The 16422-nt window shown below is 42.0% G+C and overlaps 1 protein-coding gene across 1 annotated transcript in view; it reads right to left on the bottom strand.

Moving 5' to 3' along the window:
* Window positions 1–404: 404 nt before the first annotated feature.
* LOC144260667 (ATP-dependent translocase ABCB1-like) overlaps window positions 405–16422 on the bottom strand; it is a 47408-nt gene continuing 31390 nt past the window's right edge. The window contains exons 21-28 of the mRNA XM_077809351.1: window positions 14439–14642; window positions 11776–11876; window positions 8902–9042; window positions 8255–8411; window positions 4987–5184; window positions 3242–3448; window positions 2125–2271; window positions 405–602 (exon numbers count right to left, since the gene is read on the bottom strand). Of these exons, the coding sequence (XP_077665477.1) occupies window positions 405–602; window positions 2125–2271; window positions 3242–3448; window positions 4987–5184; window positions 8255–8411; window positions 8902–9042; window positions 11776–11876; window positions 14439–14642 (1353 nt within the window). The remainder of the gene's footprint in view (window positions 603–2124; window positions 2272–3241; window positions 3449–4986; window positions 5185–8254; window positions 8412–8901; window positions 9043–11775; window positions 11877–14438; window positions 14643–16422) is intronic.

The raw sequence follows: 16422 nt of genomic DNA on the forward strand, positions 1-16422 counted from the left end.
TTGGGCCAATAATAATTATTTTTAAGTCTTTTTGAAATAGCCTTAATGGTTTCAAAAGAACCAGTAAGTTCTGTTAGGTCAATAATACAGGTTTTAACAATACATTTTTAAACAAACAGTTTGTGATCTATTTTGTCAATATATATTTCCATGAAAGGCTTGTAGTCATTAATATAAAAGCAGTTTAAAACAAACCAACATGCCCCAAAGGATCTTACCAATAGGATTAAGTAAACTAAAGCTGTGACACAAGAAAAAAATAAATGTCTGTTCTCTGTTTTTTTACTATGTGCCTATGTTTTGAACCTGCAGACATCTCAGTAATGAGATGCACTCATCCTTAATATTACTTAGCTGTGGGTTGTGTGTGTATTTATAAAAATAGATTAGTTGTAACATTAATGTTAATGAGAAACTTGCTCATTTACAAGTGCATAGTAATGTCCTTCCTTTGCCAGCAACTGGCTGTGAGTCCCTTGTTCCACTACTTTTCCATTATGAATCACTGCTATGACATCAGCGTTCTGGACAGTCGTCAAGCGGTGAGCAATAATAATGCAGGTTCGACCCTTCCTGGCATTGTCCAAGGCTTTCTGGACAATCTGCAGACAGATGCAGTGAAAAAACTTGTTATTTCCTGGAGAATCTTCCCTTTCACAGGTTACACCTTTGCCTTTATAGTTCACGTTAGAACTTGGGTGTTCCTCACTGGGGTTTAGGAGTCAGTACTTCCGATGCATGAAGGAGGCCTCAAACACAGGGGCCTGATATTACAACCTTTATTTGTGTGAGTAATTCCACTGAAGTCACTGAGACTACTCTCATGAACAAGGGCTAGCAGAATGAGGTCCATAAGGAACTTGTTTGGACCAACATAAAACTTAGATTTACCATGCAACACAACTAATTTGCAGAGGTGTAATGAACTGTCTGTGATATTGGCTGCTTACCAAATGTGTGTGTTATATTTGACATTGCATGCTGTCTGTTAGTTTCTTTAAATTCGGCATGTAGTTGGAAACAACCTCTGTCCTCCCCCGGATATGCACTTGTCAGTCAGACATGCACAGTACTGAGATCATTTTGCAGAAAGCAGACCAGCCAAATACACAGACATGAATAAAACTTGCACGTTCACCGATAGCACCAGCAATGCCAGATACTTCTTGTTGCCCATAAAAATCCAAAATTCAGGATCCCGACATCTGCCTCACAACTGGATGGTATTTTGCATGGTTGCATTTTTCACTTCTACTGCATCCCTATCCAAATGAACAGTTTATTTGTCCCTGTGGAGTCTCCCTCCTCTCCTGGAGATGGTGGATGCAGTGAGGAAGCTCAGCCAGCTGAGCAGCAGAGGATAGCTAATTACTCTCTCTTCACTGCACAGCATCTCCTGAGCGGTAGGAGGTGTTGCTGAAACCTTTTTTCTAAGCCAGCTGCTCCTGCATGTCATCTCTTACCCGCTGAATGCAGGTGGATCAAAGGACTGGGACGACGACAGAGGCAGGACAACATTAAACTTCATTGTTCCATTCTGTCCTGACAGCCAGCAATTCTACTGGCAGAGTGGATCCCTCTCGGTCTCTGTAGCAACACCTGTTCACCCAGACAGAGCAGGAAATAGTGCAGAAAGAGACCCCCGTTGCTGCTAGTGCTGCTGGCTGAAGGGAAGAGGAAGGAACTGGTGATTTGCCTTACAAGGCCTCCTCTAGTAGATCACAGTCTATTGTTTGAAGACACCTGTCTCACAGACTCAGAGTTGCTAATTATGAATGGGATTTTCCAAAATGCTCAGCATTGGCCTAACTGTGAACGCATTAGAAGTCCCATTGACTTCATAACTGACTTTAACGGAACTGAGGCAGGCCACAATTGAGCAGTTCTGAAAATCCCACTTTGTCTCCAGTCCCAAGTGTTGCTGAACACCATAAACTCCCAATTTAGACACCAGGAGCTGAGGGCACTCTACAAAAAGCAGGCCGTAGACAGAGAGCGAGCCAAGGATTGTTGTGTGGAACTTCCAAAATTGTATTGTAGACGGAGCGTCTGTGTTCATGCATTGAAGCTTTCGAACCCCATAATTTTGTGTGTATTACAAATGGTATAATGCATATTACTAACCTTTTCACTTTCCGTGTCAAGAGCAGATGTGGCTTCATCTAGAAGCAGAACTGCTGGGTTACGAACTAGAGCACGAGCAATTGCTATTCTTTGTTTCTGACCTCCAGAAAGTTGTGCTCCTTTGTCACCCACTTGAGTATTATACCTCTGTATAAGTAAGTATTCGTTATGAAGGAAAGTTAGAAACAGGAAGTTACATTCTCTGCTATTAAAAATATACTATATTACGCATTTCCACCTTGAAAGAAAAAAGAATAATGTAATTGTTTTTAATAATTAAAATTTTATAAGATTTTAGTAACTGTTTGAATCAAAATGCATCTCTACAGTTATACATATTGATAACTGCTCTGTAATGAAAATTCATCGCAGCATTAGAAAAAGACTAACTCCCAAGTGATGCAACCACTGATGTGTCTAGTCAAAGACACCTGTATTTATACATATAGATCAAGAGACATTTATAATTTCAAGGCCCTAAAGACCCACACTCAGGAGGTGATCCTTTATTTCTTACACATCCAAAACTTTCTTCCATGTACATTTTCAAAAACTAGGTGGTAATGAAAAATAAATATTGTTTTTTTAAATTTTCAATTGTCATTTTCAATTCTATGTAACTTTACAGTACGCCTGATTTCTTTGGGCTTTTCCAAGGTCTTTCTCCACTTTGAGAACTAAGTCTACGGCAAACATGAAGGTTAAGATGTACTTGAAACATTTTACCTTTCAGATAAGACTAAAACTAGAGAAAGTTTCAGCCAAAAACGGAAAAAGAATTGGCAAAGTTTATGAGGAAATGAAAATAAAGGTTTAGAATCAAATGTCTCTTTTATAGTTGTTATATAACATCACTGTGATAGAGGAAAACAAGAAAACTGGAGCTCAGATTTTGCATTTGAATTAGCTAATTATGACTGTGAATGTGTTAAAACATATTGCAAGTTACATTTTTAAACATCAGCTTCCTATTTTCCTCTCTGAGAATTGACACACAAGAAAATAAGCTTTTTTTAAAAAACAAAAAAGCATATTGTTTTGCATTAATGGGAATTGCTTAGATAGGTCCCAGTGAATATTTACCCCACACTGAGAATGGAAAGACATTTTCATTTACCTCTGGAAGATTTTCTATGAAGGTGTGAATATTTGCTGCTTTAGCTGCCTCTTCAATCTCCTCCTGACTGACAACCCTACTGTTGTCTCCGTACTGGATATTTTCAGCAATGCTGCAGTCAAACAAAATAGGCTGCTGTGACACAATACCCAATTTGGACCTTAACCACTGCAAATGCAAAGACTTGATATCGAATCCATCTGCAAACTAGAAACAGAAAAAGGGAAAAATAATTCCCTGCAGAATGCAATACTCCTCCTCAGGCATACAATGTAAATGTGAAACACGAATCTATAAAAATCCTCTGACCTGTGTTAGAGTTACAGTAAAAGTAAAGGTTTCAGAGTAACAGCCGTGTTAGTCTGTATTCGCAAAAAGAAAAGGAGTACTTGTGGCACCTTAGAGACTAACCAATTTATTTGAGCATGAGCTTTCGTGAGCTACAGCTCACTTCATCAGATACATACCGTGGAAACTGCAGCAGACTTTATATATACACAGAGAATATGAAACAATACCTCCTCCCACCCCACTGTCCTGCTGGTAATAGCTTATCTAAAGTAATCGTCAGGTTAGGCCATTTCCAGCACAAATCCAGGTTTTCTCACCCTCCACCCCCCCACACAAATTCACTCTCCTGCTGGTGATAGCCCATCCAAAGTGACAACTCTTTACACAATGTGCATGATAATCAAGTTAGGCCATTTCCTGCACAAATCCAGGTTCTCTCACTCCCTCACCCCCCTCCAAAAACCCACCCCCATACACACACAGACTCACTCTCCTGCTGGTAATAGCTCGTCCAAACTGACCACTCTCCAAGTTTAAATCCAAGTTAAACCAGAACATCTGGGGGGGGGGGGGAAGGGAGGAAAAAACAAGAGGAAATAGGCTACCTTGCATAATGACTTAGCCACTCCCAGTCTCTATTTAAGCCTAAATTAATAGTATCCAATTTGCAAATGAATTCCAATTCAGCAGTAAAAGTAAAGTGGTTGGTGAACCACTTCTGATTTAATAATAGATGACCAGATCTTTCATCCAAAATTGAACTGAACCAAAAAAAACTCTTCGAAAATTCAAGAGAATCTCAGATAACCTTTTCCTCTGAGAATTATTTTTTGTGCATGTCTAGCTCTGCTAGCTTCCGTAATAGATGTGGAATTGCCAATCTATAACGAGATGTGCCCACAGAATTTCCATCTTTACTGATGATGGCAGGTACCAGGGATCTCATGAGAAAGTCTGTTCATCAGCTTCTTAGATCTAGATGGTTGAAGAGCTCCGATAAGAATCCAAATCTTTGGGCATTTATTCAAACATCCTTTGACTCACCCATCTCTAGGCTATTCTTTTTGGAGCTCCCATCATAAATAGGCCTTGCATCGAAAGTCTCACCAAGTGATGAATTAGATGTCAAATTGTGTCACGTTAACATGAGTACAGGACTAGTGACAAGGGTTACATTATGGGAAGTATATTCTAATGCCCCCTCCAATATATCAAGTAAATCAACAAAGAGATGCAATCTAGTGATCTAAAGCCAGGATGGGGAGTCAGAAGATCCTGAGTTCTACTCCCGGCTCTACCTTAAGCAAGTCCCAAGTCTTCTCTGCAGAACCGGGACCTATAACACTTATCCACCTCAAGAGGGCAGTTGTGCGGATGTTTTAATGTTTGTGAAATAGTTTGAAGAACAGTTCTATAAGCTCTAAGTGTTAATAGCTGCACAAATCTCTTCTTACCACTTGTCCTGCCATAGGGTCATAAAATCTCTCCAGTAGCTGAATGGATGTGCTTTTGCCACAACCACTGCTCCCCACCAAGGCTAGCGTCTGTCCTTTATTAACCTTCAGGCTGAATCCTTGCAAAACTTGAGCTTCTGGTCTTGTAGGGTATACAAAATGGATATCCCTGAATTCAATGTTGCCATCAAACTGACTCTGGAAACGGTAGAAAATACAAATGTATGACAGAAGACTGTCTATCTTGTACAGAAGCATCAAACACAACTCAGTATGGTCATTTAAATGAAGGTGTTGACAAGTCAATTGGAAATGGTATGGCATTTTCAAACCCAGAGCATTTTTGTCAGTTTATTATTGCTTAAATATGCAATGACATTGGGTTGGTATCTTCTGTTTACAGGACCTCCTTCTTGAGGGGTTCTTTTCCGCATCTCTTTCTCATTTCTATCATTCCTTTTCAGCCTGGTTCACGAGAGCTATCATTACTTTAGGTAAGTAAACAACCCTAATACCTCTCTTTTATGTCACCAATGCATATAATCCAGACACTATCATTGTGTGTGGAAAACATAGTTCCTGCCCTTGGGAGTTCACTCTCTAAATAATAAAAAGAAAAGGAGTACTTGTGGCACCTTAGAGACTAACCAATTTATTTGAGCATGAGCTTTCGTGAGCTACAGCTCACTTCATCAGATGCATACTGTGGAAACTGCAGCAGACTTTATATATACACAGAGAATATGAAACAATACCTCCTCCCACCCCACTGTCCTGCTGGTAATAGCTTATCTAAAGTAATCTTCAGATTAGGCCATTTCCAGCACAAATCCAGGTTTTCTCACCCTCCACCCCCCCCACAAATTCACTCTCCTGCTGGTGATAGCCCATCCAAAGTGACAACTCTTTACACAATGTGCATGATAATCAAGTTAGGCCATTTCCTGCACAAATCCAGGTTCTCTCACTCCCTCACCCCCCTCCAAACTGCACAAATCCAGGTTCTCTCACTCCCTCACCCCCCTCCATTTTGGAGGGGGGTGAGGGAGTGAGAGAACCTGGATTTGTGCAGGAAATGGCCTAACTTGATTATCATGCACATTGTGTAAAGAGTTGTCACTTTGGATGGGCTATCACCAGCAGGAGAGTGAATTTGTGTGGGGGGGTGGAGGGTGAGAAAACCTGGATTTGTGCTGGAAATGGCCTAATCTGAAGATTACTTTAGATAAGCTATTACCAGCAGGACAGTGGGGTGGGAGGTGGTATTGTTTCATATTCTCTGTGTATATATAAAGTCTGCTGCAGTTTCCACGGTATGCATCTGATGAAGTGAGCTGTAGCTCACGAAAGCTCATGCTCAAATAAATTGGTTAGTCTCTAAGGTGCCACAAGTACTCCTTTTCTTTTTGCGAATACAGACTAACACGGCTGTTACTCTGAAACCTCTCTAAATAATGTAATTTAAACACACAGTACACAGGATGAACATAGTACAAGGTGAACATCAGATCTCAGAATGGGTTAAACATTTTTACTTTGATGGATTATTCATAGTTTTCAAGGACAACTATGTTTTAAGTGGTGGTTTGAATAAGGAAAGGGTAGTTGATTGGCTCTTTTATGTAGGAAGGGAGCTCAGAGTATAAGAGGTAGCAAGGAAGAAGACTTGAAGACAATGGTGAATGAAGGAGGAGATGTTAGGAGAGACTGTGGGAGCCTCGTCTGATGCCTTGGGGGTGGCACAGCTCCAGGACCACAATACCAGCACTGTAAGTACAATGGACTGTCACAGCACCTAGACAAGTGGACTTTCAAGGTTTAAACTCTTTGGGCCAAATCTTAGCTTCACTGAAGTCAAAGGCAGCTGCTTCACTGGCATCAAGATTTGGCCTAGAGTGGTTGCACTTTCAATTAACGTCTTTATTTGCAAGAAGATATTTCCCCTGGACCACTAGTTGTCTGGGCAGGTGGAGCTGACTCAGGAAAGTAGTCAAGCATGTGTGACTTAAAGTTGTGCACATGAGTTACTGGCATGCTTACAGTATGTGCCCGAGCCCTTTTCTGAATCAAGGCCACTATCCAAAAGCTAGAATTCAAAAGCAATTTCAAGTTTCTGAAAGGCTGGTTCTGCTTGTAAAAGCATTTATGGTCTCTCAGTGCTTTCCGTATGAAATGTGTTCAGTTTATAAATACAAAGATGAGTTTCTGTCAACTCTGGGCTTTGAGAGACAAGCTGAGTTCTTTCCATCTCACATACAATCACCAGGAACAAAAGGTTCTGCAGGCCAAGTTACGTCCTCAGTAATACTTGTGCAACCCCTTTGACTTAAATGAGGTTACACAAAAGTTGTATGCAGTGTTGTTTAGCCATGTTGGTCCCAGGTTATTAGAGAGTCAACGTGGGTGAAGTAATAGCTTTTATGGGACCAACTTGTGTTGGTGAGAGAGACAAGCTTTCACAGAACTGAAGAAGAGCTCTGTCCAAGCTCAACAGCTTGTCTCTCTCACCGACATAATTTGGTCCAAGGAAAGATATTAACACACCCACCTTGACTCTCTTTTACACAGATGTAACTGACTGGAACTTAGCAAACAAGTCTGCGGACGATGCACAAGAAGGAACAGAATCTAACTCACTCTCCGACACAGCTGCATAGTAGACAGGAGTAAAAAGCAGTGAAAACATACTTGTATTGCTCAAACAGAGCAGTTAGAACTCTGGGCTTGTCTTCACTCCTGGGGAGACTGACACTGCTGCAATTGATTCAGCGGGTGTCGATGGCAGAGCGCTCTCTGATCGACTCCGGTACTCCACCGGAACAAGAAGAGTAAGGTAGGTCAATGGGAGAGCATCTCCCATCAGTGCAGAACAGTGAAGACACCGCGGTAAGTTAAGCTAAGTTACATTGAACCCAGTTACATTATTCACGTAGCTAGAGTAGCGTAACTTAGGTCGACTTACCCCGGTACTGTAGACAAGGCCTCAGAATAGCCCCAACGGAGAGAACAGGTGAATGAAATGTCATTCTTTCAGTCACTTTTCAGACTAGAACTGCACTTAAAAGTATTCTGTTAATTTCTCAAGCAAAAAGGTATTAAATGGCACTGAGCAAATATAAAATTAAGTTATTGCTATTAAATTTTACCTTACCCGTCTGGTCCTGTCTTCTGTGACATCGCAAAAGGCAATTTAACAAGATTAATACAATTAAGGACAATACAGTACCACCAGGTTTGTTAGTTTCAAGGACTTTCTAAATGGCCTTACCAGTTTTGTCCCCTCTTCACTATAGCTGTCAATTAAGGGTTTCTGATCCAAAAGCTGAAAGATTTGTTGGGCAGAAACTTTAGCTTTGCCAAAATCTGGTGCCAAAGAAATGGACTGCCCAACATTCAAAGCAGCATATAGAATTGAAAAAAAGGCTCTGAAAACCAAAACACAAAACATCTTTCAGTTCATCTAAAGAGATACTTTCTTATTATTGTTCATAAATTACGAATGTTGTTTTTGTTATTTAAAACAAACAGACTTAACACTATCTCTAAATCCAAGAACTTTATGGCTTAGAAAAATTACACACACAGGATTAGAAACAGATTACAGCTACAAATATTTTTTTAATGGGTGGCTAATGGTATGTAATTTCTCCACGCAGAGGCATTTCACAAAGCCCATTGTCTGCAATGAAGTGTCAGCAGTAAAAGTTTCTCCATAGTAAATAAACTGAGCCTGGCTCTATACATGCCAACACAACTGCTCCCATGCTTCCTCTCCAAGAAATAACCCTTCTGCCTGAATTGAACTCCTGACCAGATTCTAAACTGTAGGACCTTTTGCACCATTGCCTCAGTAATTAGACTTATATACAATTAACATGTGTTGAAATCACTGTCTTTGGACTGATGTATACTCACATAAATACATTTTCAAAGTTTGTATAACAATTAGCAATGAGCCAGGCCGCGAACCTGAAGACTGCTGCATCAAGAAAATAGAGTGTACACTGGGCTATTCCATAGGTAAATCCATATAGGGGGGCTTTTGTTAGAGAGTCCCTGATAAAAGAAAAGATTTATGTTAAAGGAAAAAATGGTCAAGAAATGCCAAGAGCAGAGACTGGCTGGGAGAAGGTCAGACCTTTGGATTAGGGGTGGCAAACCCTATACCTCACTCACTCAAATAATAATGAATAAAGCTGCATGCTAGGGGCTCCATGAAGGTGTCTCTGGAGAGAGCTTATGGCAAATGAGATCTCTTCATTACAACTAGCTGTTTGTTGGATAGGACCTTAGGATAAAATTACCTTTAATAGGCAAAAACTTTTAACACTTGAATGTTGGTTTCCAGAAGAAATGTTTATGGATGGCCAAAGCAATCTGACACAAAGCAAACTGATAATTTCGATAAGTCTCTTATGATCTTTGAATGCTTGAATTTTTGGACAATTTGGATAAATGTAGTGGTCACCATAGAAAAGTCAATGTTTACAACACAGCATAACTGAAGCACTGCAGATATTGCCTGTTCTGAGTACAGGGGTGGGAGGGGGGGAGAGGGAGGAAGGGGAGTAGCAATTCAGACCCCACTGTGCAGTGGTGACCAATGTTGTTATGTGGGATGGTAAAACTGGTTTACCTTAATTACGTGCAGACCTTGCTGTGACAAAGAAACTGGTACTAGTTCTGACAATGCAATTTCTGCACATTTGAAATTTTCCATTCGGAAAAAAAGTACAAAATATTTTATTCTGGGTTGGTTTGACCTGAATTGAAATAGTTCTGCTTTGCACCCATAGCCATGTGACTCCGATAAAGCATTATGCCACTCAGTCAGAGGGGAGACCACACTGCATCATGGGAGATGTAGTCCAAGCAGGGAGCCTGGCCCATAAGAGAGACAATGTTCCAAAACAGGGAAATGTAGTTTGATGTTGAACTAGATAGAAACAAAAAGTTTCAGGTCAGTTAAAGAAAAGAAAAAAAAATTAAATATTTCAATTATCTGGGAATATAAAAATATTTTGTTTGGAGAGAAAATGCAAAAATGGAATGGATTTGCCATTTCTAAATTCATAGAATCTCAGGGTGGAAGGAACCTCAGGAAATCATCTAGTCCAGGGGTCTCAAACGTGCGGCCTGCAGGCTGCACGCAGCCTGTGGGGTTATTTTCTGCGGCCCGCCAGCTCCCCGCGGCACCCCGCCCCCCTAGCATTTACTGAGAGCGGGTCCGGCCTGCCGTGCACCGGGGGCAAGGGCAGGCTGCCTGCCTGCCTGCCCTGCCTCAGGACCTTGGGCGGGGAAGGGAGGACGGTGCACAGGGGTCTGTGTATTGCCCTGGCCGCGCCTCCAGGTACCTCCCTTGAAGCTCCCATTGGCTGCGGTTCCCCGATCCCAGGCTTCCCTGCCAGACCCACCCCCCGAATCCCTTGCCCTGAGCCCCCTGCTGCACCCTGCACCCCTACTGCACCCCAACCCCCTGCCCTGAGCCCCCGCTGCACCCTGCACCTCTCCTGCACCCCCTGGGGGCGAGGGGGGGGGAGTTGAGGTGGGGCAGGGAAGGGGCGGAGTGGGGGCAGACCCAGGGCAGCAGGGGAGGGGGGTGTTCAGTGGTGCAGCCCTCAGCCCAATGTAGTAGCTCTCATGTGGCCCTCATAGTCATTTGAGTTTGAGATCCCTGATCTAGTCCAACCCCCTGCTCAAAGCAGGACCGATCCCCAATTTTTGCCCCAGATCCCTAAATGGCCCCCTCAAGGATTGAACTCACAACCCTGGGTTTAGCAGGCCAATGCTCAAACCACTGAGCTATTCCTCCCCCAAATTGACATTTTTATAAAAAGTTTTCTTTCCGAGAAAAAATTTGATATATTTTCACTTTTTGTCCCAATTCAGAGCAAAACAGAGTTTGAAATATTAGAATTTCCCACAGGATGGAAATTCAGATTTTCACTTATCTCTAGTGGTCATATATTTTTAAAATGTTTTCCAAAATAGTTTCTCCATAAATCATAATATTGTAATACAATGACCTGCCAGGACCAGAGACAAGCGCTAAAGCTGAGAATCCCATTTCTCCAATGAAATATAGATTTTTTTCTCATACTGATGGTTTATAGAATATTGAATCATAAAACTGTCATTGGCAGGGGACTATCATTTTCAATCCCTGCTTTTACTTAAAACATACTGTATTTGAGAGGAAAGAAACAAAATGGATGGTAGATCATTTCATTTAAATAAAATGGAGACTATGAAAATGTCTGACATATTTGGATATTAGAAATTAGCCCCTATAGTGATTAGCTTGTAGAATGTGACCGAAAAGGCCAAAGGGGAAAAATAAATGCACCTTATTTCAAGATCTGCAAGTCCATACTTGCAGTGCAAGTTGAAATACATGGTGACGTTATGTAGTATAAAGTCTTTGCCACTTGACCTATGCAAGTCATTCTGCTGCAGTACTTGTGAAGCAAGTAAACCTCCCATATGCATGTTAATTAAAACTTTATACCAGGTCATTACATTCTCTCTCTCTCTCTCTCCCCTCTCTCTTATATATACAAATTTTACATCACACACACACATAACATCTAAGAAGGTATTTTAAAGAAACCGAGTAAACACATTTTAACCCTTTTTAAAAGGTTGCCAAAATCCTTTCAAATCATTTATGTGTTTAATATTTTCAGTCTGCAAATGAATGTAATATGAATAAATCTTGAGTTGTTTTAAATTAAGAAAACATGTATTCATTGCTTTTAAAAAACAGAATTGTTTGAAAGCAAATCTTACCTGTATGGACCATTCAAACTTGCACTATATCTCTCACAGAATGCATCTTCACTAGTTAATGAAGCCACAGTTCTTATATTTTCAACTGCTTCTATTGAAATCTAAAATCAGGAGACAAGACAGATATGAAGTATTCTCTTATTTGAGTCTACTCCTATCACTATGTAGTTAGCACATCTGTAATACTTTTCATTTTTTGCTCTCCAAGTGTTTTTCTTTTTTAAAAAAGAAAAACAAGTATCACCCTCAGGGAAACTGAGGCACAACAATTAAATGATTTGCCTAAGGTCACACAGAGGTCTTTCTACTAAGCCAACATGGCTGATATGTGATTCCTAAGTACTCCTCCCACCACCTGTACATTTTGTTGTGCAGCAGCATTAGCTGGCACTATAGAAGCCATTAAAAGGTAAGAAGTTGCTCCTTGCTCTCTGAGTACACCTATTCCAGGCAGCAGCTCACTGGAGGGCTGCATGCTACCTTGATTATGCAGCCTGAACTGCACATTGAGCTGGGTGAGCCCCACACTCCTACTACCCACCCCCAGTGGGGACTCCTGCTCCTGCCAGGCTTTCCCAGCCATATGCCAGGCCCACCCAGTCCACCCCTCCTTGGCCAGCACTCCCACAAGGGTTACGTGTATCTTAACTTTTCATTTTCTAGATTTCAGATGTTTAAATTTGCATGTTCTTTAGCTCCCCCCCCCGATCCTGTCTTCATTTGGGGGCAAGGTGAGAGGCTCAGACACTTCAGGAAGAGCAGGGTCCCTAGATCCTAGCTCACATGGAGGAGCAGGGCTCCCCCAGATCCAAGCATATACACAGAAGGGGAGAATTCAGGGCTCTCAGTACACCCCCAAATCACCAGCTTCCTCTGCCACCCCTCACACTCCTCTAATCCTCTCCCTTCCCCTTATTTGAGCCCCCAACCCTTCTTCCTTCCCCTGCCACCCATCCTCATTTATCCCCCCTCACCATGTGCCAGGTTCCTCCTTTCCCCGGGGTTGCTCAAACCACCACTCAGCTCCAGGCCCTGCCCCCCACTCCACCCCTTCCTGCCTCTGCTCAAGGCCCCCCTCCCCCAAGGCCCCACTCCCATCTTCCCACCCCCTGCTGCGCTTCTTCCTACCCTATTCTGCCCCCACCCCCAAGTGCACCTCATCTCCGCTGCTTCCCCTTTACCCCCAGCACCTCCTGCACACTGCGGAACAGCAGATCGTGGTGGACAGGAAGCGCTGAGAGGGAGGGGGAAGGAGTTGATTGGCGGGGCCACTGGTGGGCGGGAGGGGGGAGGCTGCCAGTGGGTGCTAAGCAACCACTAATTTTTTTCACCTACAGAGTCGGCGCCTATTCCCCCATCCCTTGCTCCAGGCCCCAAACAACTCCCTTCTTCCCACTTAACTCTTGCACTGCAAATCACCCCTTGTAATTAATTTTCTTTTCAAACATAATTAAGAAGGCTCTCGAACTATCTGTTGTGCTCAGATTCCATTTCTCCAAATTAAAACAAAACAAGAGTTTACATTTCATTCTCAGATTTCTGCTCAAGGTGGGCTTATAACTTCAAAGCTTCTAGAATCTGTGAACATTTTTCCCCCCTGGAGGCTATGGGGAACTCCTTACTCAAATGACCCCACCTTCTGATCACTCACCCTACCCTATGCTTTCATGACACATAGCCCTACACTTAAGCTGGGAGGTGCGAGTCCCAGCTCGCATAGATGTACCCACTGTGCATAGCTAGGGTGGCACGAGCAGTGGCTTGAGCTAGCCACATGAGCACAAACCCACCCAGACCCCCTGGGTACATACTACTTGTTAGGCTCATCCAAGCCACCATCCTGGCTACCCCAGCTACACTGCTATTTTTAGTGCACTAGCTCGAGCAGAGTTGCATGGGTATGTCTAGGAGAGCTGGGAGTCAGACCTCCCAGCTGAGATGTACCATCAGGGCACGGGAGCTGTAAAAGGCTGTAAAGCAGTTCGAACATTATACTTGTATGATATTATTTCTGGGAAGTTGGCTAAGTGTGATTGTGTATGCCACAATCTGGAACCTTCTGAATCTTTATAGTGCCAAGGGCCAGTGAGAATACGTGCACAGTGAGGCATAGCTGAAAGAGGCTAGAGGGAAGCTAGCATGGTCAACCTTCCCCTACCCTTTTTTGTCCTTTCATAGTGTTAGACGGAATCCTGTGGGTGACACTGAATGGACTGTAGAAGAAAGTGAAAGCTTGAACATTTCAGCAACTGTGGGGTTGGCAGAGTAAAGGTATGTGTGTTAACAGAGAGTACTGGGGAATTACTGAAAGAGGACAACCTTAACTCTGCAATTCCTGATGTTCAGAAGTTTGAGTTTTGCTCAACTCAAGGATCTCTAGGGGACGACATGCCACCAAGAAACCTTAACTTTGTGTTAACATATTTTTTTTGCCATTAAATTACAAGGCAATATGAGTAACTGTGTGGATTTTAAGGCAATAAGAAAAGTCATCCTCAACCTTAGCTAGAGTGGAGCTAGCATCCCACTATAATAGAATTTCTCTCTTTATCACTGCTTTATTTCATATATTTTCAGAGTAATTTCTGTAGAAAATCATCACTAACAATGTCATTAAAACAATATAACATTATACCCATTTAGTTTATATTGGGAGAACTTACTCTTCCGGCCTCTTCCAAAGCTTTTCGATCTTTTAATACGTGACCAGCCTCAGAGCTCAGTCTAATAGCATTTGAAGCAATAATGAAAGGAATGCAGGCCAGGATAAGCAAAGTTAATCGCCATTCATATACAAAAGCAATAATGATGGCGGTCAGAAGGGTACAGGCAGCCTTAGTGAACAGGCCAAGTTGGCTTCCAGTAGCCTACCAAAGGCAAACAAAACAGTCCAAAGTTAGAGTTAATTCTTGACACACAAAATATAGATCAAATGTGTGAAATCATTGTTTCCTCAGGATTAAATATTCAGAGGGAGAACAATCATAAATGTTATGCGTTTAAAATGGACAATTATATATGCAAAAACTCATATGGACAATTACATATGCAAAATACCCCTATCTGTGGGTTAGGTTCAGGAAGCCTGATGAATTGAGCCCATGTGGCCACATTTTCAACAAAAATATCAGGGCCCTCCTGTGCCACAACAAGGCACAGAAATCATGAAGAGCCAACAGCCTCTAATTTGGGGCATCTCAGTTATTGGGTGCCTAGTTTAAGGCACCGAGGGCCTGATTTTCAGAGGTGCTGTGTATCAGCTGAAGATAATGGAAGCTGCAGGTTCCTTTAATTAGGCACTTTGTTTTTCAGCAGTGTTAGCAGCAGGATATGAGTGTTCACACCAAAGAGCTCTACTCTCCCTGAGGATCTGCACATCCATGTCATCAAGAAATTTAAAAGTGATGACTGGCACACTGGATCTATGTAAACTGTGACAATACTCATGGCTCGAGCTGAGCAAATAGTGGATTCTTCAGACTGGGGGCCAAATTGGAAAAATCGGGGAAAAATTGATTTGATTAGAACTGAACCAATTACAAATTTTTTTTTTTGGTTGAATAAAAAAATAATAATTTCAAATTGCCCAAAACATTTTGGTGGACTAAAAACTCCCCCCAATTTTTGTATTGATTTGGCCATTTGCTGTGTTTTTCTCCTCTTTTTTATTTGGTCAAATTTGAAAATGAAATGCCATTTCAGAACAAAAGTAGAAATGGCATATTTTTAAATAGTCAAAATAAAACATTTAGACTTAAAACAAATCTCCCTCCCTATCTCTTTTGACGATTAGTCAAATTTGACCTGAATTCATGAATAGATTTGGGATCCCTAAAAATACGTAGTTCAGCAAAAATACCATTCACTGAAAACATATTGGCCAGCTCTATTCACGCCTGCAGATGAAATGGAAAGTTTTGTGGAAACAATCCATCTTCAAATATTGCACTGTGGACAAATCAAGAAAACCTTGGGTGGGAAGTATGATTCTTTCTTCGCTAGCCAGAGGCTTTCCTGCCCTCAAGAGACTTATGGTCAATAAAATTATAAAATCAAACCAATAACAAGATGAATTATTGCCATATACTCTAGGGGCTTACACATAAAGATCACTTTGAGACTTCAGCTAGCATAACATATGGCTGCCCACTTACTTAGCAGTAGCAGTGTTGGTTCCAGGGTATTAGAGAGACAAGATAGGTGAGGTAATATCTTTTATTGGATCAACTTCTGTTCGTGAAGATGACGACCTGAAGAAGAGCTCTGTGTAAGCTCAAAAGCCTCTCTCTCTCACCAACAGAAGTTTGTCCAATACAAGATATTACTTCACCCACCTCGTCTCTCACTCACAGATATTTCTTTGTTCTCCAGAGTAGGGGTTCTCATCCTTTTTCTTTCTGAAGCCCCCCCACAATATGCTATAAAAACTTCATGGCCCACCTGTGCCACAATAACTGGTTTTCTGCATATAAAAGCAAGGGCCAGCATTATAGGGTAGCAAGCAGGGCAATTGTCTGGGTGGGGCCCTGCAAAGCTGCATTGTTCAGGCTTTGGCTTCATCCCTGTGTGGCGGGCTCAGTGCCCTGGGCTTCTGCCCCAGGAGGTGGGGCTTTGGCTTTCTGCCCTTGGCCTCAGCGAGTCTAATGC

Source organism: Eretmochelys imbricata, chromosome 2, assembly GCF_965152235.1.
Source record: "Eretmochelys imbricata isolate rEreImb1 chromosome 2, rEreImb1.hap1, whole genome shotgun sequence".
Taxonomy (NCBI): domain Eukaryota; kingdom Metazoa; phylum Chordata; order Testudines; family Cheloniidae; genus Eretmochelys; species Eretmochelys imbricata.